We start from the raw sequence: 22,761 nt of genomic DNA, 5'->3' as shown, positions 1-22,761 counted from the left end.
CCCGCGTGCCACAACTTCTGAAGCCTGCGTACCTAGAGCCCGTGCTCCGCAACAAGAGAAGCCAACGCAGTGAGAAGCCCGCGCACCGCAATGAAGAGTAGCCCCAGCTCACTGCAACTAGAGAAGAAAAAAAAAAGCCCGCGTGCAGCAATGAAGACCCAACACAGCCAAAAATAAAATTTGAAAAAAAAAAAAAAAAGACCCAGAAGGCTTGCCTCCACCATTCACATACTTGACCCTGAGCATCAGCAAAATAGAATAATTCAAGCCAGGGTGTGGCTGGGAGGCAATTGTGATGTTCTATTGAGATAATGAAGTAGAAGCTGGTGCAATCCCTGAATTGCAGAGGAGCCTTGCTCCTCAAAGTGTGGTCCACAGACCAGCATGGAGTTTGTTTGAAATGGAGACTCTCAGGTCCCACCCCGACCCACTGACTCAGAACCTTCAGTTTAACTCGATCCCCAGGCTATTCCTACATGCATTTAGAATGAGGTGGAAACACAGCAGTCTGGGGCAATGATTCTCAACCTTAACCACACACTGAGGAGTTTTCAAAAAATCGTGATGCCCCGGGCTGCACCCCTGGGGACCTCTGGGGCGGTGGGATCCAGACTAGTGGTTTTTACAAGCTCGCCAGGTAATTCCAATGTGCAGCCATATCTGGTGCCAAGAAGGCAAATATATTTTCTCTTTTGTGCCAACTAAAATCAGTGGATAGTGACTTTCTAAAGTTGTGGCGTAAAAACCAAGTTATAAAAAGAAGCTAACCTTGGGACTTCCCTGGTGGTGCAGTGGTTAAGAATCCTCCTGCCAAGGCAGGGGACACGGGTTCGAGCCCTGGTCTGGGAAGATCCCACATGCTGCAGAGCCACCAAGCCTGTGCACCACAACTACTCAGCCTGTGCTCTAGAGCCCGCGAGCCACAACTACTGAGCCTGCATGCTGCAACTGCTGAAGCCCGTGCTCCTAGAGCCCATGTTCTGCAACAAGAGAAGCCACTGCAATGAGAAGCCCACACACCACAACGAAGAGTAGCCCCCGCTCGCCACAACTAGAGAAAGCCCGTGCGCAGCAACGAAGACCCAACGCACTCAATAAATAAATAAATAAATAAAATAAAAAGAAGCTAACCTTAACAGAACCCTTACTAGGTGCCAGGTCCTGGGCTACCTGCTTTGCGTACACATTGCAGTTTAATCCTCACAATAACATAGATATCATCCCCATTTTATAGATGAAAAATCAAAGAGGGCCTGACTTACCCAAGGCTACACAGGTAGTTACAGAACTGGGATTTGGACCGAGTTATCCGAATATGTAACAACTAGGCTGACCCCAGTGGTCTTCAAACTGTGTTCTTTGGAGCCCAGGGTTCCTCAGAGGTAGCTGAGGAGCTGGTGTGGGGGGTGGCAGGTCTGGGAGGCCTGTGGGTCAGGCCGAGGCTGTTTCCTGGCAGTTCCCATCATCTCTCCTCCGCACACTGGGCTTGGCAGACACTCCTTCTGGAGAGAGCATACCTTTGCCCGCTAGCCTGGAGCATTTTGGGTCACGTGGCGCCGCACAGTCCCCCTGACAGATGTGCCCCCTTCCCGGCTGCTCGGGGACCCCAGGAACTAATCCCCATGGCGTAAGACACACGGAGGGATTAGCGCTGGGAAATCAGGCGCCACATCTGCCAGCCCCTGGGGAGCCTGGGTGAAGCCTGCGCCTCAGAGCCCAGGATGTCATTCCTGTCCCCTGGAACACGGGGGCTCCCGGAGGCACTGGCCAACCATGGCTGGGTCTGAATTGCCCCGTCCTTCCTGAGCCTTCCAGAAGAGGGTGAGTTGGGACCAAGCACCCACGGGTCTGACAGGGCTGTTTCTGAGGCTTGAAGGAGGAGGAGCTGGAAGCAGAGGCAATGGCAGGGAGGGTACCAATTGTCCCAGTTTCCTCTGGACTGAGGGGTTTGGGACTTTCAGTGCTGAAATCAGGACAGACTGGGCAGACCTGGACACTTTTTTTGAGTTTGTTTCCCTTGCCTTTGAGGTGGGGCTTCATGAAATGGAGACATGTTCCTTACCCTAGAAAACCTCATAGTCTGATGGGGAAACAACATGGGAAGATGCATTAGTGTCTGGGAAACAGCGAGGACTTCTGGGTGCAAATCCCTCATCCTTGTCTTCTTGCATTTCTCCAGCCCCCTCCTCTCTTTTCCAGCCTCCAGGACCTCTCTTTGCCTTCACTCCACTGACTCAGTTTCCTGTTCACAGGGTCTCCTGGGCTGTAGAGCTGACTCCTCAAGGGGCTGGAATCTTCCACGCCATGGAGAGAATGAAGACTCAGGTGAGGCATAGCCCCACAAAGGCTTGCTTCAAACATTGACCTAAATCATAAATCACCCCTATATCACCTTCATTGTCATCACTAATGTTTCTAGAGTTTGTACCGCAGGCCAGGAACCATTTCAAGTGTTTGCTGTGTATTAACTCATCAAATTCTCAGAACAAACCAGAAACAGATCCTCTTCTTTTTCCTGTCTCAAGGGCCCTGACTGGGGTGCCCCCAACTCATCCCCAACTACCTGTTCAATGAAGCTTTCCTCCCCCTCCCACCCCGAGGCTGAGCGCATGGGTACCTCAGAGCCCCCAGAGCCCTCTGACATGATCTGTTTACATCTCTCTCCCAGAGAAATTATTACGACCACACTAGCTACCAGTCTGTGAGTAGCTAGTTTCAAAGGGCTTTGCATGCATTTTCTCATTTACCCTCATCTAAATTCTGTGAGGTGTAGGAATGATGGCCATTCCCATTATACAGACAAGGAAACTGAGACTCAAAGAGGGGAAGTCATTGGTCCACAGCTAGTAAGGGCAGAGCCAGAATCAAGTCCCAGGCCCCAGAGCCCTTGTGCCTGACCTCTTCACCATCCTGCCGGCTCCATGAGGGACAGATGTTAGCCACAGGGCATAGCACTGTGCCCAGCACACAGCCAGCTCCTGGAGATTGTATTCTGAATGAATGACTGGACAAGGAGTGCTGTCCCAGAGTGGCCAGTCGGGAGACAAAAGGTGAAGGTTTCTGGGCTGCAGACCACCAGGGGAAGGAGCTGGGTGAACCGTGTTATGGGTGGGGTTTGGGAGAGCCTGGATCTCCCTGAGCAACCCCTCCGCCAGCGTTTTCCAGCTGTGAAGAGAGAGGGGAGAGATGCCAAGTGACATCTGCAAGTGTCAATGTGAGCAGCTGGTGGGCACCTTAGACATTAAATACTGACCCCACCTTTGTGTCTATTGGAATAAAGTCTGAGAATGGAGACAGACATGAGATGAGGCTGGGCCCCAGAGGAGGGCTGCACATTGGGGATGCAGAGAACCCAGTCACATGTTGGGGTGGAGGGGATGCATAGACAGGGCTAGAATCCCAGCTCCATCATCCACTGCCCATGACCTCATCGAGTCATCGAATATCTGTGAATTTCATTCTGCTCCTGAAAATGAGAGGATGATGCCATGCCATAGGTACTTGTTAAGTGAGATCAGGCTGCCCTCGACCAGGGCACCCTCACAGGGCTTGCCCCAGTGGCCCTTTGCTCATGCTCAAAGAGGGGCACCTTCTGACTTCCTTCCCACACAAACCCACGGCAATGCCAGAGAGCCTCCCCATTCACTCCTGTGGCTGAGGCACAGACTTGTGTCTGGTGTCACTCCTCTGACACCCAGCTGGAGACAACCTAATGCTCTCGGGATCTTTAATGGCTTCATTTAAAAAAACCTGAAGTACAGTTTATATGCATTACAATTCACTCTTTGAGGTGTACAGCTCCATGTGTTTTGACAAATACCTATGGCCCTGTAACCACCGTCACAATCAGGATAGAGAACGGTTTCATCACCTTCCCAAATTCCCTTCTGCCCTGTTGTAGTCTACACCATCCCTACTCGCAGGTGGCCATTGATTTGTTTTCTGTCCGTGCAGTTTTGCCTTGTCCAGAGTGTTATGAAAATGGAATTATATAGTCTGTAGCCTTTTAAAAAAATGTTTTTAAAATTTATTTATCTATTTGGCTGCACTGGGTCTTAATTCCGGCACATGGGATCTTCGTTGCTGCGGGCCAGATCTTCGTAGCGGCGTGCCAGATCTTTGTTGCTGCATGCGGCATCTTTAGTTGAGGCATGTGGGATCTTTAGTTGTGGCATGTGGGATCTTCAGTTTTGGTATGAGAACTCCTAGTTGTGGCAAGTGGGATCTAGTTCCCTGACCTGAGCCCCCTGCATTGGGAGTACAGAGTCTTAGCCACTGGAACACCAGGGAAGTCCCTATAGTCTGTAGCCTTTTGAGTCTGGCTTCTTTCACTTAGCATAATGTATTTAAGGTTCATCCACATGATTGCGTATATCAATAGTTTGTTCCTTTACACTGCTGAGTAGTATTCCATTGCGTGGCTGTACCATAGTTTGTCTATTCATTCACCAGTTGAGGGACTTTTCCAATCTTTAGAAATTATGAATAAAGAATGGCTTTAATGTGAACCCTAAATTCTAGAGCTGGAAGATACTTGTGAAGTCAAATGAGGTTTCCAGATGTAAAAGTAAACTCTTTGTAAATAACCCAGCCCTCTCCAACAGTTAAAGAAGTGGAGGCTCAGAGAGGGGAAGGGACTTGTCCAGAGTTATAACTGACTCAGGAGGTAGGGCTGAGATTTGAACCCAAGTCTTTCAACTTGCAGGACAACATAAAGTTCAAAACATACTTCCTGAGAACCTGCCAGAGCCAGGTGGAGTGCCAGGTGTTGCAGGCATCAAAGCCAAGATCTTGGTGCTGGAGACACTCACCACCTTATCAGTGATCAAGAAAATGCAAATTAAAAGTAGCAATGAGAATCACAGGTGGTGAAAGTATAAATTGGAACAACTTTGGAGAGCAACTGGATAGTATCTGGTTAAGCTGAAGATGGCCATATCTTACCACCCAGATATTTCACTCCCAACTCAAATGTATAAAATACTCACGTCTTTAAGGCAGCCTGGCCCCAGAGTCCATGCTCTAACTATTACACTATGAAGTATAGTCATACAGCAGCATACTCAATAGAAGCTTAAGTGGATAATCCAGAACTACATGTATCAAATTGGAAAAAAAGTAAGTTGAAGGAGGATAATACAGTAGGATATCATTTATATAAGTTTTAAAATGTGAAAAACAATACTATGTGCTGCTTATGGATCCATAAACACATAGTGAAGGAATAAAAACACGCATGATAATGATAAACACCAAGATCAGAATGGGTGTCACATGTGGGGAGAGGGGGAGAAGATTGAAATCTGCAAAGGGGACAGAGGGCTTCAACTCTACCTAGAATGTTTTATTTTCATGCATTCATTAATTTAACAAATATTTATTAGGGACTGCTATGTTCCAGGGACTGTTCTAGTCACTGGGAATACTACAGTGAACGAAACAAAAAAGTCCCTGTTTTCTAATGGGATGGGATGAATAGACAACAGACTAAATAAGTAACTAACATAGTATTTTTTATTTTTTATTATTTTTAAAAAAAAATATTTATTTGGTTGCACCAGGTCTTTAGTTGTGGCATGCAGGATATATATATATATATTTTTTGGTTGCAGCATGCAGGATCTTTGGTTGCGGCATGTGGGATCTAGTTCCCTGACCAGGGATCGAACCCAGGTCCCCTGCATTGGGAGCACGGACTCTTAATCATTGGACCACCAGTGAAGTCCCTAGTATTTTTTAAATATGAGGAAAATATGGTAAAATGTTAAGATTTAACAAAGTTGGATGGTGGGTGCTCAAGTGTTCATTATATTCTCCATATATTCTTCTCTATGCTTGAAATATTTCATAACCTTAACAGGCCAGCAGGGCTTGGTGAATGGCTGGAGGTGGGGATTGAGGGGCAAGGAGAGACCAGGGAAGACCCTGAAGTTTCTAGCTTGTGTGACTTGGTGGAAGCAGGCGCCATAAAGTGATGTTGAAAATATTAGAGAAGGAGGAGGAGGGAAGATAAGCAAGTTTTGCCCTGGATGTTGGGTTTCAGAGGCGTGGGGACTTCCAGGTGGAAATATTTGGTAGGTAGTTGAAAATAGTAGTCTCAAGTTCAGGGGAGAGGGCTGGGCAGAAGCTGTAGAATCAGTAATCATTAGCACGTGGCTGGTATCCTTGTGCATGAGATCACCTGGGGAAATTACTTCTTTCAAGAAATTTGTCCATGTCATTTAAATTGTCAAATGGATTGGCATAACATTGTTCACAATACTTTCCTGTAGGATCTGTAGTGGTGGCCCTCTTCCACTTCTGATTTGGTAATTTGTCACCTAGGGATTGTGTGTGTACTGAGGAAAGAGGAGGAGGGAAGCCAGGTACACTATGTTTGTAGGACAGAGGTGAAGGAGGAGCCCTTGGAAAGGGAGATGGGGAAAGAAGAGTGAATGCAAGATTTGGTTAATACCCATCTCCTCCGAAAACTGTAATCCCCAATAGGGTAGGAAACATTTTTTTCCCTGTTTATCAGTATATCTCTAATATCTGGCTCAGTGCCTAGCACACAGTAGGCATTCAATTATAGCTAATGCATTATATAGTGTTTACCATGTGTCCAGCACTGTTCTAAGTGATTTATAAATATTAACTCATTTAATCCTTACAACTGAATACAAGTAGGTACTATTATAAAAAATCATTATTGTGATATAATTCACATACCATAACATTCAACAATTTTGTGTAGAATTCTGTGGTTTCTAGCATATTCACAATGTTGTATAACCAGCACCACAATCAATTTTAGAATATTTTCATTACCCCCCCCCAAAAGAAAACTACCCGTTAGCAGTCACTCCCCATTCCCCTGTACCTCCAGCCACTGGCAACCACTAATCTACTTTCTGTCTCTATGGATTTGCCTATTCTGGACATTTAATATAAATGGAGTTATATAACATGCGGCCTTTTGTGGCTGGATTTACCATGTTTTCAAGGTTCGTCCATGTTGTACTACTTCATTCCTTCTTATGGCCAAATGATATTCCTTTGGATAGACCACATTTTGATTACCTATTCATCATTTGATAGACATTTGGGTTGTTTCCACTTTTTTGCTATTATGATAATGTTGCTACGGACATTTAAGTACACTTTTTTTTTAAAATAAATTTATTTATTTATTTATTTTGGCTGTGTTGGGTCTTCGTTTCTGTGCGAGGGCTTTCTCTAGTTGTGGCGAGCAGGGGCCACTCTTCATCGCGGTGCGTGGGCCTCTCACTGTGGCGGCCTCTCTTGTTGCGGAGCACAGGCTCCAGACGCGCAGGCTCAGTAGTTGTGGCTCACGGGCTCAGTTGCTCCGCGGCATGTGGGATCTTCCCAGACCAGGGCTTGAACCCGTGTCCTCTGCATTGGCAGGCAGATTCTCAACCACTGCGCCACCAGGGAAGCCCTAAGTACACATTTTTGTGTGAGCATATGTCATCTCATTCACCAGGGTCGGTAGAGATAGCCTAGTGGTTAAGGATGCCAGATTCTGGAGCCACCCTGTATGGGTTCAAGGTCCAGTTCTGCCACATAATACTGTGTGATTTTGGGTAAATGGCTTAGCATATGTGACACTCAGCTTCCTCACTTGTAAACTAGTGGTAATAATAATACTATCTCATGGGATACTATGAGAGTTAAATGATTTAATGTGCATAATGTACATTAAAGTCCTTAGAACTTAGAACAGTTCTACAGCTGTTAGCTGATCCACCTCACGGAGTGTGAGTTCTCCAAGGGAGGGGCCCCTTCCTCACTCTCTGTCCTCCACGGCCTCTGGTTTATCCTGGTTGCTCGGTACATGTTGTGGAGGGAATGTGTGGGTCCTGAGAACACAGGACAAGGTTTCCCAGGAGACTCGCTTCGCCCCATGCCTCGCCACACACCCGCTTTCCCAAGCCTCCACCAGTGGTGTGTTCTTGCAGCGGGCCTGCATAAGGCTCCCAATGTGTGGTTGGTGTCTCCCAGCTGTGGCTGGTCTCATCACCACGCCCCCCCATGTTTCTCTGCCAAGTGAGTATAAAAACCGTTGCAGTGAAAAGGGACCTGCCTGGAAAGCTCAAGAAAGGGTGGAGCTCAGAGAAATGGGCCCTTTCCCTCAGACAGGTGCGGGGGCTGAGCAAGTGTGGCTTGGGAGGTGGGCGAGGGCAGGAAACAGGGAGCATAAGACGATGAGACCAAGGCCTAAAGTCCAAGAGGGGGAGGAGGAAGAGGCCGCGTGGGGAGGTGGCAAGGAATCTAAAGAGAGAGCGTGTGTGGCGACCTGGCCCCCAGGAAGAACCGTGTATTCCCTCACAGCCAACTTAGAATCCTGGAAACACAGTACCACCTCCAGTTAGTGTCCCAGACATGGTGCCAAAAGCCTTTTAAGAGGCATATCATGGCACCCTGTGAGGTAGGCGCCCTTAGTGCCCTGATGTTACAGATGAGGCTCAGAGAAGTTAAGTGACTTGCCCAGGGTCACACAGCTAGTTGCAGAGCTAGCATTTGATCTCTGTCTCTGGCCTGCTCAACCAAAGTTCTGGAAGAGCCTTCACAGTCATTTGTTGAACTTTCTCATTTCCAGGTCTGCAAACTGAAGTTACAGGAAGGAAAGGACTTGTCTAAAAAATAATAAACGTCATATGTTGAGTGCCAGCTTTATGCCTGGCCCTGCGCTATTCACTTAACAGTTATTATCTTACCACATTTCATAGTCTGTTCATGAAGTTGGTTTGGGAACTTTCATTTCAGAGGTGATAAAATGAGGCTCACAGAGGTTAGGTGACTTGCTCAAGGTCACAGAGCAAGGCAGTGGCGAAGCTGGGATTCAGATCCAATCTGCTTGACTCTCCACCTTTATGTCTTAATGTGTCTTATGTCTCTTTTGAACTATCTTCATTGCTGCTGTAACCTAAACTGTGATGTGAAAGGACTCTTCCCTGGTCTCCCCTAATCCTTCTCTGTCCCTCCTAGAGGGCCTGCAGAATGAGAGAGCTGGGAAGGAATTCAAGATTCAGGACCCTTGTCCCAGGATTGAGGGCTCTGTTTCATTTATTCATCCTTTCAGCAACTCTATATTGAGCACCTACTAGGTGAGAGGCACTGTTCCAGGCCCTGGGGGCTCAGCAGTGAACCAGTATCAGAATTCTTGCCCTTGGGGAGCTGGCATGCTGGTGTTCAAGGCCTAGCTCTCCTGGCCAGCCCAACTCTGCACAATCTCACTGCTGTGCTCAGTGGCCGACCTGTGCTCAGGGCGTGGTGAGGATTTGCTGAGTGAGTGGGTGAGAGTAGTACAAATCGTCGAAGAGCGAGAAACAGCCAGCTGCTGGAGAGCTGGGTCTCAAACTCCGGCCTCTGAAATGTTCAGTCACAGAAGATACCCTTGCAAAGCAAAACCCACATTCAAATCCAGGATACATCACCCTAAGACCCATAAAACCTTCGGCAACTCCCAGTTTCTTCATTTGTAAAGTAGGAAAGGTAATAACCTTGCAAAGTTGTTTTGAGACAAAAAACATAGACAGCATCTATGTGAGGGACAATATTCTAAGGACTATTGGAGGAGGTGGCATTTCAGCTGGTCTTAGATGTTTCACTAAATACATAGGAGAGAGAGGGCATGCCCAGCAGAGGGAACAGGCTATGCAAAGGCACAGAGGTGCAGAGGTACATATGGGGCAGAGCTGTTGAAGGGGCAATACTGGGAAGGCCCTTGGTCTTACAGGTGTGAAACTTACCCCAAGCTGTGGGCTCTCCTGATGTCTGGGTGAACCTAAGGCATAGGAGGGGCCAGGGCAGGGGTCCCTCTCTCCTCCCTCTTGCTGACCCCCTTGGGGGTGTGCCTTGTCCTTCCCCTTGCAGGCTGGCCGGCAGCTCAGCCTGCTGAAAGTGAAAAAGAAGTGGCTCTTCCCGGCTTCCTGCAGCTTCTTCTTCGTGCTCTCTGTGCTCATGACTGGCTGCTTCCTGTGGCAGTATTACCTCCCCAAGCTGAAGACCGGTGAGTGCAGGAACATCCTTGAGTTTCCCCCCATCCCCGGAGGTCCCCGTGGGCTTGGAGCTGCCACTCCTGATCTGAGGCAGGAGGGAGGACCATAAGATTCAGACTCAGAAGCTCTGGCGTCCATTCTGACTCCAGCTCTCACTAACTGTGCATCTTCGGGCCAGTCATGTGATCGCTCTGCGCCTCGATGCCCTTCTGTAGTAACTGAGGATCTAATACCACTGGGGGTTCCTTAAGCCACCGACTCCAGGGGTAAAACTCAGGGTTCCCCCAAAAGTGCAAACAGTGTTTCTCTTGCTCTTCCTTCGGCCCCCAAGGTGGGATCTCCAGGCCCTACCTCCCTTTAAAGGCACTGCCCCAGCTATATCTAAGACCCCGGGAGGAACATGTCCATGTGTCCATGGACAGCAGCTGCCATTTCTTGGTCTCTCCATCCTGGGCTGATCAAGGCTCAGCAAATGAACCACCACTGCTGGTAACGCCAGGCTCATGCCCTAGGGCCAGCCCTCCCAGCTGGCACAGCCTCACCACAAGATACCAGCCATGGGCAGCCAGGGGCAAAGGGCAGAGCATGCCCAAGAGGAGACAGCACAGTCCCACACTCACTACCTGCTGCTTGGCCTTCGAGACACCAATCAGGCCACAGGTGCCTGTTGGTAGCCCTTCTCTCTCGCATGACGAGCTTCCTCCCTCTACGTGGTCAGCAGACTTAGACAAGTTCCAGCTCTGTGGGGCAGGCTCAGCCACATCTCTCCTGTCCCCCTTTCTCCAGTTCTGATTATATATTTGGGTGGAGAAGTGGACTCGGGGCCCCACTTAGGCTTCAGGCTTAAACCACCAGGAACAACTCATTTCATCCCCAGAGCTGTGCATCCGGGCATTAGGGTTTGAGTCCCATCCTACTTTTGTCCAGGTGTATGGCTTCCTTGGAACCTCAGGGGGAAGGCGTGGACCTTGGCAGGGCAGGATTCAGGCTGTGAGACCATCACGACGGCCTCCAGACCTCCCTGCATCCTCTGAGGACAGTGTGGGGTGGTAAGGGTGTGAGAACCCCCCAAGAGTGCAAGAACCACTCTTCTCTAAACCTTCCACTGCCTCCTGAGATCACCCAGAACTGGGAGAAGACCCAGTGGGTGATGGCCCCTAGACCACTAACCTGATCTCTGTCCTCCACTCACCATGTGATGTGCCCTCCAGGTTCCTTGGGACCAGAGGTGACCTCTGCCCCCATGAGGATGTGTCCCCAGCACCCTGAGCCTGTGCCCCTGGCCCACCCCCTCCCCGTGTTGAAGGAGGCCCTGAAAAAGGTCAGTGATGACCCAGGAGAGAACTGGCTGTGTGGGCTAGGCCCGGTTGATGAAGGGGAGGGCATATCCTCTGCGCTAGTAGTGGCATTCATTCATTCATTCAACATATAATTCTTTTTTAAAAAAATTAATTAATTTATTTGGCTGCACTGGGTTGTGGCACACGGGATCTTCCCTGTGGCATGCATGCGGGATCTTTAGTTGCAGCATGTGGGATCTAGTTCCCTGACCAGTGATCGAACCCAGGCCCCCTGCATTCGGAGTGCAGAGTCTTAGCCACTGGACCACCAGGCATGCCCCCCAACATATAATTCTTGAGCACTTACTCTGCGCTACGCACCAGGGATATGGCAGGAGAAGATACTATCCTGCTCTCAAGAAGCTACTAGTCTTGGAATGAGGGGAACAGTCAAGATAGTAAACATTTATAACACAGGGGTAAGAGTGAGGATAGGGAAAGTTTAGGGTACATGGTGACACAAAGGAACTGGACTTGGGGTCAGGGAAGGCTTCTGGAGGAAGTGGTGTCTAAACTGAGAGGTGAACAAGGAGTAGATACCCAGAGGATATGTGTGTGTATAATGAGGGAGCTTGGGGGTGTGAAAGGTGTGCTTTAGATAGAGGGAACAGCATGTGCAAAGGCCCAGAGGGAGCAGAGTCCGTATGAGGCATATACAGAGAGGAAATTCAGTCTGGTGGGGCCATAGTGGGGGCGGAGAAAGATGAGATGGGAGAGGATCACAGAGGCCATTGAAATATGATTAAAGACCCCACAACACAACTTTCACCATTGCAGAATGGCTTAACACTAGAGGGGGCTGTCAGCCAGCTCTTGTCTGTGCCATTCTGCCATTCAGACCCTACCCCACTTGGGTCACTCACCTTAGGAGACACACAGATCAGAAGTGTATGTGCAGCAGCCTGGTGGTGGTGATGGGAGATGGTCTGAAACTTCATCCGAGGAACAGCTGAAGGGAAGGAGGGTGATGTGTCCACATAAGAGCAGGCGTGGGCCAGTGCAGAGAGACACAATCACTGCCTGCAAATACACAAAAAGCTTTTGTGAAGGAGAGAGAGCAGAAGCGTACTATTTGGCTCCCAGGGGTCAGAGTAATTAAAAAAAAATAAAGCAGCAATAATAACCATAGCAGCCTTCTAGTGAGTACCTGGTACATGCCACGCACTGTGCTAACTTCTCTGTGTTACCACCTCCTGAATCCCTCGCTACAGAGGAGGAAACTGAGGCTCAGAGAGGCAAAGTTAGTGCAGGGGTGGAAACTACAGGTAGACTGAGCTCAATTCAGGGAATGTAAAATCTCTTGGCAAGGAGGTGCTGGAGTTAGCATAGGGTTCTAATCCTGATTCCACTAGCCATTAACCACCAGGGCAAGTCACTTCATATCTCAAATGTTCTCACCTGTAAAATGGGGAGAAATCAGCACTGACTTATGAGGATTAAGTGAGACAATGTATGAAAATCATTTTATACTGTGTCTGGCATGTTGTAAATGTCCAGTAAATGTTAGCTGTTAATCACCATCGTTATACTACATAATTGAAAATAATGAGGTATTTTCAATAAATGTTCAAAGACAGTGTTAGGGGTCCTCTATAAATACTGAATTCTCCAACACTAGGGGGTCAGACTCAGCCTGTTGGAGGTTTTTTAGGGCATCAGACACAGGTTTGATTAGATCAGGGGTTTTAACCCCTCCCTCTTCTTACGTATTTCCAAGGAAATGTTTCTTTGAACAAAGGTCTTATGAGGAAAACTTACATACAAAACAGATTCCAGGGGATCTGCTCTGATTGCAGCTGGGTGGGGTCCCCACGTGGGGTCCCCACCCCATGGGACACGGTCTGAGAACCCGAGGTCTGGAGGCTCACTGGGCTCCCTTCCAGCCACTAGGGGGAGAGAATGGAGGGGAGCCAGGCAGAGGGTGTGGTATGTGAATGGCATGGTGTACAGAACCACATGGGGCCTGTGGGTGGGGAGAGGGGCCTGTCTCTGCACCTGTACTCTGAGCCACCCGCTCTTCTCTTCCAAGGTGGACGGGATTCTGCGCCAGGCACTGTCTGCCCCAGGCCTGGCTGCTATGTCTGCAGTTGTCATCCACAACGACACTGTGCTCTGGACCGGGAACTTCGGGAGGAAGAATGGTTCAGACCCGGCTTCTGGGCCCCCCAATGAGTACACCATGTACCGGTCAGCTGGGGCACCACCAGGGTCTTGTGGAGGGGGCGAAGGGTGGTAGGACAAGGGGGACTTAGGAGGTAGGGGGACTCAAGAGAATTATGACTGGGGGTCTTAGCTGCCAGGGCCCTTTATTAAGTCTTGGCAATTTTATAGATGAGGAGACTGAGGTCCAGAGAGGACCAGTGAGTGCCTAACATCACACCACAGTGGTAACAAGTCAGGAAGGAATCCCTTCTGGAGAGCCCTTATCCTAATGCCTCCCAAACTAGAAAAGGCTCCCTTATGTCCCACCCCACACCCCTTCCACGTGACACTAAAGAACCGTAACCAGTTCCTGGGCCCTCGACCCGGGTCTCTGCCAGTTGGCAGCGGTGGCCCAGATGGAAGCAACTTGGGACAATCTGCTGCACACCCAGAGTCTCCCCTCCTGGGTGCTGCCTGTAGGATCCTCAAAGCTCACAGTGCCAAGTGAACACATTTGCTCCCTGAGATACTGTGAGGATTGCAGGGCTTCCATTCACACTGCACCTGCTATGTGCCAGGCACAGGGCAACAATTATATTTGCTATCACTTATTGAGCACTTACTACCTTCCAGGTGTGCTGCCAAGCACTTTGCAAGCACAATCTTGTTCGATCCTTTCTACAACCCATAAAACAGACAATGAAACTGAATCTCAGAAAGGACTAGCACTTGCCCAAGGCAACTCAGCTGGTGAGAGGCAGAGATAGGATCCCAACCCAGGTCTGTCCCAGAGAGGGAAGTGCCTGGTGAAGGGCCTGGCATGGGGGAGGTGCTCGAGAGTGTCCATCTGGCCCAGCCCCACTGCCCCTGGTAAGTTCTCAAGCATCCCAAAGGCATTCTACAGAGGCTGGTGGATTTCTGTCTGAGACGCTGAATAAGGGTGGACTCAGTGCTTTCCTAATTATACTAGAAAGTTGGAGGCTGGGGGTGCAGGGTGGAGGTGGGTTGTGAAGCCAACAGGATGCCCTCTGCACCCTCGTGCCCCCCACATTGTCCAGGATCTCCAGCATCTCCAAGATCTTTCCTGTGCTGATGCTGTACCGCCTGTGGGAGGAGGGCATCGTGGCCTCTCTAGATGACCCTCTGGAGCGGTACGCCGGCACCTTCACCATTAACAACCCACTGGGCATGGCGTCAGCCCCCAAACAAAAGAGCCTGATGGATGTTCTGGAGGAGGTGGGCCCAGCCCCAAGGCCTTCACCCGTCACCCTCCGAAGGATGGCCAGCCAGCTCTCAGGTGAGTGGCTCTGAACTTAATGTAGTTCAGTCCAAACCATTTCAGATAGGGGAACCAAGAAGCAGGTTCTCATCCAGCCAGGCTGGGTCCACTCTCTGCTCTGCTTCCTGAACTGGCCATAGCTCCCTCTCATCCTTCCTGGGTGGTGGGCCAGGGGTAGAAAGATCTGGTGAGATAAAAGCTGAGGTGAAACCTGGGAATTTAGGTTCAAGTGGACAAATGAGGATCTGTTGGAAGGTCAAAAGCAAGCCGCCAGGTCAAGATCTGCTTATTAGATCAAGAACAAGTCAACAAGTGAATATGTGTTGACAATTCTACAAATTATATATTTCATATATAATTTGAATATAATATATATTCTACAATTGTACGTTAATTTCCCTTACTATAGAAACCATTACAAAGACCAAGAACCCAACAGAAAAATGGGTAAAGGATAGGAACAGAACAGACAGTTCACAGAAAAGGAATATAAATGGCCCTTAAGAATATTAAAAAATATTAAAAGATGCTCAACCTCATTCATAACAAAATAAATGCAAATTAAATCTCCTGAGAGACATTTTCCTCTTATCAGATTGGTAAAGGCCATAATAGTGGGTATACTGAGTTGGTGAAGTTATGGTGAAATAGGCCCTCTTATACATCAGTGGTGGAAATTTAAATTGGTGCAACTTGGGACTTCCCTGGCGGTCCAGTGGCTAAGACCCTGTGCTTCCACTGCAGGGGGCACAGGTTTGATCCCTGGTAGGGGAACTAGGATCCCGTGTACTGCACCGCACGGCCAAAAAAAAGAAAAAAAATTGGTGCAACCTGTGTGGAGGGCAATTGGTAATACCTATCACAAAAATGTATACATCCTTTGACTCAGCAATTACACTTTTAGGAAATTCTCTTACAGATGTATTCACACATGTGCGGTTTGAGGTATGTACACAGTTATTCACTACAGCACTGTTTGTGATAGTGAAAAAAAAAGATTGAAACAACCTAAATATAAATAGGGGAGTAACTAAATAAACTATGACACAGTTATACAATCAGATACTACTGTAGCCCTAAAAAAATGGGTAATAACGTTCCTTGTGTACTGAGATGCACATACAATCTTAAGTGGGTAAAAAAGCTCATAACAGCATATATTGTAGCTACCATATGAATAAATAATATATACACATATAATGTATATATGTATATGAATGTATATGTATAATCCATTTGTAATGTACCTGTTATATAACATATATATTTATATACACATATATTATGAGTGTGTGTATATATACAGGTATATATATAAAAATGTGTATCACATATTTTTGGAAGGGAAAGGGATTGAATCACTGGGCTGCCTCCAGGGAGGGGAACTTGGTGGCTGGGGAGAAGAGTGGGAGGAAAACTTTTCATTGTATACCCTTTGGTGTCTTTGGACTTTTGAATCATGTAAATGAATTACTTATTAAAAACAAATTATATAATAATAATGATGATAATAAAAGATGTGCTTACAAGCCAAGATGAAATCTACATGGTGGAAGGGCAAGGGCAGGCTAGGATACTGGAAGACAAAGCCAGTGAACAGGAATTGGGCAGGAACGGGTGGGAGGGGGGCTGTGCTGCATGGTGACGGACCCAGCCAAGGAGGAGCAGGCAGGCACCAGCTGCACCACCCCAAAACGCCTTCTATTGTTCATATTTGCAGTCACCAACCCATCAACTCTAGACGGTAGGAATCCATCATAAGTGCCTACTATTTCATCATTTTACAAAGTGCGTTCAGGCCTGAGGTCTCAGTCTGTGGACATGGCTGGTTAGCACTCCCATTAGCAGATGGTGAACCTGAGGCTCTGCCAGATAATGGAACCTCCTGAAGTCGCCCAGGCAGGACAGGATCAGAGCCTTGGGGGAGGGCGGCCTAGTGGCTAAGGGCATGAGCACTGAAATTAATTCCAGCTGTGTGATCTTGCGTAAGTCACGGAACCTCTCTGAGCCTTGTTTTACTCCTCTGTAAAAGGACTGGTTCATGCTGTTTTGCTGTATTAAATGTGCTAATGAATGTCAAGCACTTAGCAGAGTAGCTGGCACACAGCAGGTACTTGTCAATGTAGCTCTGGTTATTACAGCCAAGGGTAGACCTAGGTTTATGGAGGCCTGATGTAGATATAATTTGGGGGTCCTCTTTAAAAATACAATATTATAAATTCGAACTTGGATACAGGCCTTGGAAGGGGTCATACAGGTGAGGGGCTCTGAGGCTTTTGCTCCATGAGCCTCCTATTAAATACACTCCTGTTTATAACCTGACCCCAGGGCTCCCTCTAGGGGTACACTGTGGATTCTTCTTCATCTGTACCCAAGGGACCCAGCACAGGGCTCTGTGTTTGTGGTCAGTTTAAAAACACCCTACACGGGCTTCCCTGGTGGCGCAGTGGTTAAGAATCCGCTTGCCAATGCAGGGGACACAGGTTCGAGCCCTGGTCCGGGAAGATCCCACATGCTGCGGAACAACTAAGCCCGTGAGTCACAACTACTGAGCCCAAGTGCCACAACTACTGAGCCTGTGCGCCGCGAGCCCATGCTCTGCAACAAGAGGAAGCAACCGCCATGAGAAGCCCGCAACCGCAGTGAAGAGTAGCCCCCGCTCGCCGCAACTAGAGAAAGCCTGCATGCAGCAACGAAGACCCAATGCAGCCAAAAATAAATAAAAATAAATAAATAAATTAAGAAAAATGCAACCCCCAAAAAACAAACAAAAAAGCCCACCTTACGTGTCCCAAAGCCCACCAGTTGAGCATACAGCTGCCTGAATGACTCTGTTATACGTTCCCAGTATCTTTTATGATTGACCTTCACCTTAATCTAGAGCTTTCTCCCATTCTTGGAGCTTTTCATCCATTCTTAGTTAAGTTTTGTAACACCTCACAGGGAAACCACTGCAGGTGCTTCAGCCCACTTCAAGGTGAGCAAGTAGAGGCTCAGAGAGGTAAAGCATATGGTTTGGGCCACACAGCAAGAAGTGTTAGAGTCAGAATTTAAACCCAGGGCTTGGGACTCCATCCCCCAGCTGCTCAGGCCAAGAGCCTGGAGTTAGTTATCCCTGATTTCTCTCACTCCCACACCCTCCACATCCCCTCCAGTAGCAAATTCTGTTGGCTCCATTATCAAAATATGTCCAGAATCCAACCACTCCTCACTCATCCAATCCACCAGCATTTAGACATGGATTTTTGCAAGTCTCCTTACAGGTTTCCCTGTGTCTGCCATTGCCCCCCAAAGTCTGTTTTCACATAGCAGCCAGAGCAACTGATATATGTCAGATCACATCACTCCTCTTCTCAAAGCCCTACAGTGGCCCCATCCCAATCAGAGAAAAGGCCAAGTCCTTGCAGTAGCCTATAGCACCCTACAGGATCTGGTGCCTGCACCCCAATATCTCTCACCTCCAAAGTCTCCCCTTTTCTCAATCCTTGCCACCACACTGGCTCTTTCCTGCTGATCCTCAAACATGCCAACAGATTCCTGCCTCAGGGCCTTTGCACCTGCTCTTTCCTCTGCTTGAGACATTCTTTCCTCACAGAGCTGTGTGGCTCTCTCCGTCACCTCCTCGAGTTCTCACCTGCTCAAGGGTCACCTACACTGTGAGGCCTTCCTCTGACCACTCTGTATAAAATAACAATCCCTCCTTTCATACATGGAATTATTTCCCTCCACAGCATGAATATTTATTTGCTTCTTGTCTGTCTCCTCTGCTAGAATGCAGATTCCACATGGGCAGGGACTTTGTTTTGTTCACTACTGAATTCCAGTACCCAGAACAGTCTTTGGCACGAAAGAGATGCTTGAACACTATTGTTGAGTGAATGGGTGGGAAGAATCCTAATCCTGTGATCCTTTCAATACTTGTCACATCTAATGTCACATCCAATAAACAGAAAATTCCAAGTGGCCAGAGGAGCCAGTTCCACAAAACCTATTTGGGCAGTGACCTCAAGAATTTTATGGAATCAAATATCTATGGTTGATGATAACAATTATTTTTTGAGCAATTACTATGACCAGTAACCATGCTAAACATTTGATTTCACCAAATCCTCACACCAGCCATATGACATAGGAATTATTTCCCTCATGTTACAGATGAGGGGACACTGGCTCAGAGAGGTTAAATGGCTTGCCCAATGAAACACAGGCAGGATTAGAGTCCATGCTAGAGCTTTTTTTTTTAAGGTGATTTTGTTGTTATCTCTCAACTCATGGAAGGTGGGGGAGGGGGTACAGCCAGGGGCCCATCATCCCACCATCAGCCGACCCAGCAGGTCTGACCGCTGCTCCTCCCTAGGGCTGCCCCGAAGGCTCCGTTCCACTTCGCTGCTGTGGAGGGGCAGCACCCAGGAGGCCCTGAACCTGCTCAAGGATGATGTGCTGGTGGCAGACCCAGGAACCAGGTGAGGAGTGAGCCCTGATGCCCTACCAATGTTAGGAACCTCACAAGGTGACATACCCCTCCTGGGAGAGAACCTATGTCACCTCATCCTAGGTGGTCAGAGCCAGGAAAGACCTCGCAGATCACTGATGACAACCCCTGTTCCACAGCTGGGGGGACTGAGGACCACAGAGGGATGGCAGAGCAAGGCAGCAGGGAGCTGGGCCCAAATCCAGTCCTGTTTGAATCTCATGTTCTTCCCATTAATCAACTCAACATTTATTGAACACTTACTCTGTGCTTGGAATATGTTAAACTGAGATATAGCAGCAGACGGATCCAACCAGGTCCCTCCTCGTGGAGTTTGCATTCTTCTGAGTGAACAGTGAACATTCTTATCAGTGAACAGATAAACAAGATAAATACAGACTTTGCCAAGTCCTGGAAATAAATGGGATGCTGATGAGATAGGGAGTGGATAGCTGGTGTAGCCAGCTACTGAACAGAGAAGCCCAGCTTCTGGAGCAGTGGGGCTGTGGAGCTGGACAGAGGACAGTGGCACTCCCCTGCCTCAGATGTCCCCTTCCGGGACTTGGGCAGTACTCTTTTTCCAAATTTGCCACTCTGTTTCTCCAAATGCTGAACCTCAGGCCCCACTTCTCTTAAGGAAGAAAGGATCCAGGTAAAACTTAGACATCTGTAGGCTAGAGTTCTCCTTCCAGCTTTGTCACTAACCTCCTGAGTGACCTTGGAGGAAGCATTTGCCTCTGTGAACCTCACCTTTCTTATCTGTAAAAAAAAGGAGGTTGGGCTAGAGTTCAGGAATATCTAAAAGGATTTGTGCATTTTCACCCATTCTTGTGCCTTCCTGAGGCACTATTTTATTTTATTTTTATTTTTTATTTTATTTATTTTTTGGTTGCATTGGGTCTTCGTTGCTGCGTGTGGGCTTTCTCTAGTTGCGGCGAGCAGGGGCTACTCTTCCTTGCGGTGCACGGACTTATTGTGGTGAGCTTCTCTTGTTGTGGAGCACAGGATCTAGGTGTGCGGGCTTCAGTAGTTGTGGTGCACGGGCTCAGTAGTTGCGGCTCGCGGGCTCTAGAGCGCAGGCTCAGTAGTTGTGGTGCACGGGCTTAGTTGCTCCTCGGCACGTGGGATCTCCCCAGACCAGGGCTGGAACACGTGTCCCCTGCATTGGCAGGCAGATTCTTAACCATTGAGCCACCAAGGAAGTCCCCTGAGTCACTATTTTAGAGATTCTGAAACTGCATCTGCTCTGGGAAAGAAAGGAGACTTCTTATTGATTATTTGTGTCTGGCAAGGGAGGAGTGAAATCCTGCCTCCTATTTGTTATCCGTGGGCTAAATGATCACTATCATTATTCCCCACCCCCACCCTACCAGTCTGAGACTCTAGTTTTCCATTTGATAAAGTAAATTATACTAAAGTGTAAAGGACCAAGAAGATTTGTTTTACCACTTTCCCAGGTGCATTGCCAAGCCTAGGTCTTCTCCAACCTGCTGCGTGACCCTGGGCAATTCTCTGCTCCTCTCTGGGCCTTCCTCTTTCCAGAGGTAGAATAGTGAGTTGTATTCAGTGATCTCTGAAGTCTCTGCTGGGTCTGACCATCTCCAATGCAGTGAAGCAGGTTCCTCCCCTGTCCACCCAGTCCAATGAAACTCTGATGGCTTTGCAGACAGTCTGAGCAGGTGGGAAGGGCTTATTTAGGGCCTGGAGATGTCCATCCTAGGCTGCATCCTAGCTTCCACCCCTCCTCTTCCAGATGCCATTACAGCACGCTGGCCTTCTCGCTTCTGGCCCATGTCCTGGCAGCCCACACCGCCCAGGGTGACTACCAGCACTGGATCTTGGAGAACGTGCTGGAACCGCTGGGGATGGAAGACACAGGCTTCGATCTGACGCCTCCTGTGCGTGCCCGCTTGGCAGCTGGCTTTTACGGCAGCGGGCGGCCGGCGCCGCTGTACGACCTGGGCTGGTACCGCCCGTCGGGCCAGATGTACTCCACCACCGCTGACCTGGCCAAGCTGGCCATGGTGCTCCTGGGCAGCAGGCCCCAGCGGCTTCTGCGGCCTGACGCGGCTAAGACACTACTGGCGCCGCTGCTGGCCTGTCCGGGCGCCTACTTCGCCAACGAGACTGGCACACCGTGGGAGTTCCACGCGCAGCGGGGCTATCGCGTGGTGCGCAAAGATGGCGACCTGGACGGCTACGCCGCCACCTTCTCCCTGGTGCCGCCGCTGCGCCTGGGCCTCGTGCTGCTCCTGGCCGGGCCGAGGCCGCCAGGGCCTGACCTGGTGGCTCAGGCCTACGACGTGCTCCTGCCGGCTATGGAGAGGGCCCTTCGGGAGGCCGCGCTCAGCCCAGCTCCGCCGCCCAGCGCGCGACCCTTCGCCGGCTACTTCACCTTTGCCAATTTGACTTTCTACGAAGTGCGCGCCGGGCCGGCGGGCGAGCTGCGCCTGCGCCAGTTCGGGCCCCGCGTGGAGGCGCTGGTGCCCCCGGCGTTCCGCACGTTGGCGCTGCGCCATCTGCGCGGCCGCGTCTTCCAGCTGCATGTGGCCCGCGAGTTTCCGTGCGCGCTGCCTCTGGGTGACTCCTGGCTGTCCCTCGAGGCCCAGCACGGGCAGCTCGTCAACTTCTACCCTTTGGCCCACCATGGGCTTTCCCCCGGCTTCGACGTGCCGGGCCTCAACACGTACCGGGTGTTGCGGCTGTCCCACAAGCCAGTATTCAAGACCCAGTGACCCCGGGCTCTGTTCAGAGCCTCCCCTTCTCTCGCCTGGCAGCTTTCCATCCTAGTTCTGCAAGGTAAGGCTGCAGGGATGTCTATTAAAGAACTGAGGAGTTGGCAAAGTGGGGTAGGGCCGTGCTACTCAAAGTGTGGTCTGTGGACCACAGCCGGTGGCGAACTGTTTGTTATCCATGGGAGAAGAAGTGTTTACAGAAATTTAGTGAGCACTTAGAAACTTTAATAGCGAGTTGACAGAGTACTTTTATGTCTGTCGAATCTAAGAATATGGTCTAGCATTGTGTCTTTTAAAAATCAATCTTATATGTATGGAAACACAAAAGACCCCAAATTGCCAAAGCAATCTTGAGAAAGAAAAATGGAGCTGGAGGAATCAGGCTCCCTGACTTCAGACTATACTACAAAGCTACAGTAATTAAGACAGTATGGTACTGGCACAAAAACAGAAATATAGATCAATGGAACAGGATAGAAAGCCCAGAGATAAACCCATGCACATATGGTCACCTTATTTTTGATAAAGGAGGCAAGAATATACAATGGAGAAAAGACAGCCTCTTCAATGAGTCGTGCTGGGAAAACTGGACAGCTATATGCAAAAGAATGAAATTAGAACAATCCCTTACACCATACACAAAAATAAACTCAAAATGGATTAAAGACCTAAATGTAAGGCCAGACACTATAAAACGTTTAGAGGAAAACCTAGGCAGAACACTCTATGACATAAATCATAGCAAGATCCTTTTTGACCCACCTCCTAGAGAAATGGAAATAAAAACAAAAAT

The 22,761-nt window shown here is 48.9% G+C and overlaps 1 protein-coding gene across 1 annotated transcript; it reads left to right on the top strand.

Moving 5' to 3' along the window:
- The first annotated feature begins 9,897 nt into the window (after positions 1–9,897).
- LACTBL1 (lactamase beta like 1) lies at positions 9,898–21,968 on the top strand. The gene is made up of 6 exons (XM_068537778.1): positions 9,898–10,012; positions 11,213–11,322; positions 13,371–13,528; positions 14,542–14,780; positions 19,120–19,225; positions 20,987–21,968. The coding sequence occupies exons 1-6, from the start codon at positions 9,964–9,966 to the stop codon at positions 21,966–21,968; spliced, it is 1,644 nt and encodes a 547-aa protein (XP_068393879.1). The 5' UTR covers positions 9,898–9,963.
- The last annotated feature ends 793 nt before the right edge of the window (positions 21,969–22,761 follow it).

This window comes from Eschrichtius robustus, chromosome 3 (assembly GCF_028021215.1).
Source record: "Eschrichtius robustus isolate mEscRob2 chromosome 3, mEscRob2.pri, whole genome shotgun sequence".
Taxonomy (NCBI): domain Eukaryota; kingdom Metazoa; phylum Chordata; class Mammalia; order Artiodactyla; family Eschrichtiidae; genus Eschrichtius; species Eschrichtius robustus.
The sequence above is the reverse complement of the archived record's forward strand: the minus strand, read 5'-3'. Positions and strand labels throughout refer to the sequence as shown.

What these genes read in the sequence shown, in the direction of transcription:
- LACTBL1 (XM_068537778.1), top strand. Translation starts at nt 9,964, where the DNA reads ATGACTGGCTGCTTCCTGTGGCAGTATTACCTCCCCAAGCTGAAGACC. An exon ending in CCTCCCCAAGCTGAAGACCG is followed by an intron (nt 10,013 to 11,212) that starts GTGAGTGCAGGA and finishes TGTGCCCTCCAG; the next exon opens with GTTCCTTGGGACCAGAGGTG. An exon ending in TGAAGGAGGCCCTGAAAAAG is followed by an intron (nt 11,323 to 13,370) that starts GTCAGTGATGAC and finishes TTCTCTTCCAAG; the next exon opens with GTGGACGGGATTCTGCGCCA.